Source organism: Cynoglossus semilaevis, chromosome 1, assembly GCF_000523025.1.
Source record: "Cynoglossus semilaevis isolate Cse_v1.0 chromosome 1, Cse_v1.0, whole genome shotgun sequence".
NCBI lineage: Eukaryota > Metazoa > Chordata > Actinopteri > Pleuronectiformes > Cynoglossidae > Cynoglossus > Cynoglossus semilaevis.
In genome coordinates, this window is record NC_024307.1 from 1112469 (window position 1) to 1114061 (window position 1593).

Sequence of the window (1593 nt, forward strand, 5' to 3'; positions counted from 1 at the left end):
CCTCCCCCCTCCTTCTCCCAGCCTTCTGTCTCAGCTCACACACTCAGTGAGGGAGGAACAGGAGGTTCCTGCGCTCATGAATACTTGAACAGTACCAGGCACCACCGCTACATAGCTCCTCAGCTCCTCAGCTCCTCAGCTCCTCAGTGTTTGTGTCTTTATAATGATGTGACACTGGAGAGGTTCTCCAGGAGGAACTTAACCTTCACAGACCACTGAGTCTTTACCTTCACCTCTCTGAGTCTGGACCAGAGCGAAGTTCTCACTAAGTGTTTCCTCCCAAAAAAAAAAAAAAAAACACCAAAAACTGTGGTTGCAGCAAAATGAAGAATTGTTTTGCAGGAACTTTGGTAAAAACACACAGTGTGGAACAGGAAGGAACTGAATGATTCTTCATTGGTCTAATTTATGATTAAAATGATTCTGTTTTTCCAAAGACTGAACTGAAGGTCAGCTGGAGCAGAAACTCCGGGTTTCTTCAAGTTCAGAACTGAAGAAGTCTCTACTTCGTCCAGTTGCCCTCGATCGAACTGTTTTTGCTGAAATATCGCGATATTTCATCACGTGATCCCGTATCGGTCTCCTCAGTCGTCAGTGTAGTCACTTGATGTTACTTTAGGGGAATTTCTTAACTCCTGGTTCATGGACCGGTGCCGGTCCGTAGGTTATTTGGTACCGGACCGTAGTGGGATTCAGTGAACAAATGTACTTCAGTTTTACTGATGTACTTCATTCAGTCGTCGATGTTTCAGAACAACAGGTCAAAGGTCATTCAGACTCTAACAGAAGAAAGTCTGAAAGATGTTTTAATGATCCTTCAGCCATGGCGTGGTATTACTGGTCCGCCGTTAACGGCTGATACCGGTCCTTGGTACAAAAAAGGTTGGACCGAACGAGAAAGAAACGGATCAGAACCAGACGTTTCCTCACCTCTGTGTTCTGTTCATTTGTTCTTCACAGACAAACCTTTCTGATCTGGAGCAGCAGTCTTCAGAAGACGGTCGAGTCATGACCTGGACCGTCCAACCCTCCGTCACGGTCAGGTATGGACAAAGGAACCTCCTGGAACCTGAAGTACCAAGAACCAACTTTCACAGCACCACCTCGACCAGGGATCTGGAACCAGACGGTAATAACTAGCACGTTAGCATGTAGCCCCGTCTAGAATACCGCACATCGTCACCACATGTGATTTATCGATGATGTCATCAGCGCCGGTCAGCGTGGACAGGAGTTTTCACTTCGTTAATGTTGACTTGAGACAAATCTGAGTTTCTGAAAACCCCCGATCTTAATCTCTGAATATAATCTCTGAATATAATCTCTGAATATAATCTCTGAATATAATCTCTGAATATAATCTCTGAAAAAATATCTGAATATAATCTCTGAAAAAATATCTGAATATAATCTCTGAATATAATCTCTGAATATAATCTCTGAATATAATCTCTGAATATAATCTTAATCCAGATCTGTTTTTATTCCTGTCAGTTCAGACAGTTAGTCAGAACAATGTGACATAATCAGACTCGACAACATCTATAGGCTGCTAAATCCTAGAATAACCCCCCCCACCCCCCGGAGCCCCCC

The 1593-nt window shown here is 43.7% G+C and overlaps 1 protein-coding gene across 1 annotated transcript in view; it reads left to right on the forward strand.

Annotated features, from left to right (window-relative positions):
• Window positions 1-1593, forward strand: part of myt1lb (myelin transcription factor 1-like, b) — a 173988-nt gene that overhangs the window by 34749 nt on the left and 137646 nt on the right. The window contains exon 5 of the mRNA XM_025058885.1: window positions 961-1129. Within this exon, the coding sequence (XP_024914653.1) occupies window positions 1046-1129 (84 nt within the window). The 5' untranslated portion in view covers window positions 961-1045. The remainder of the gene's footprint in view (window positions 1-960; window positions 1130-1593) is intronic.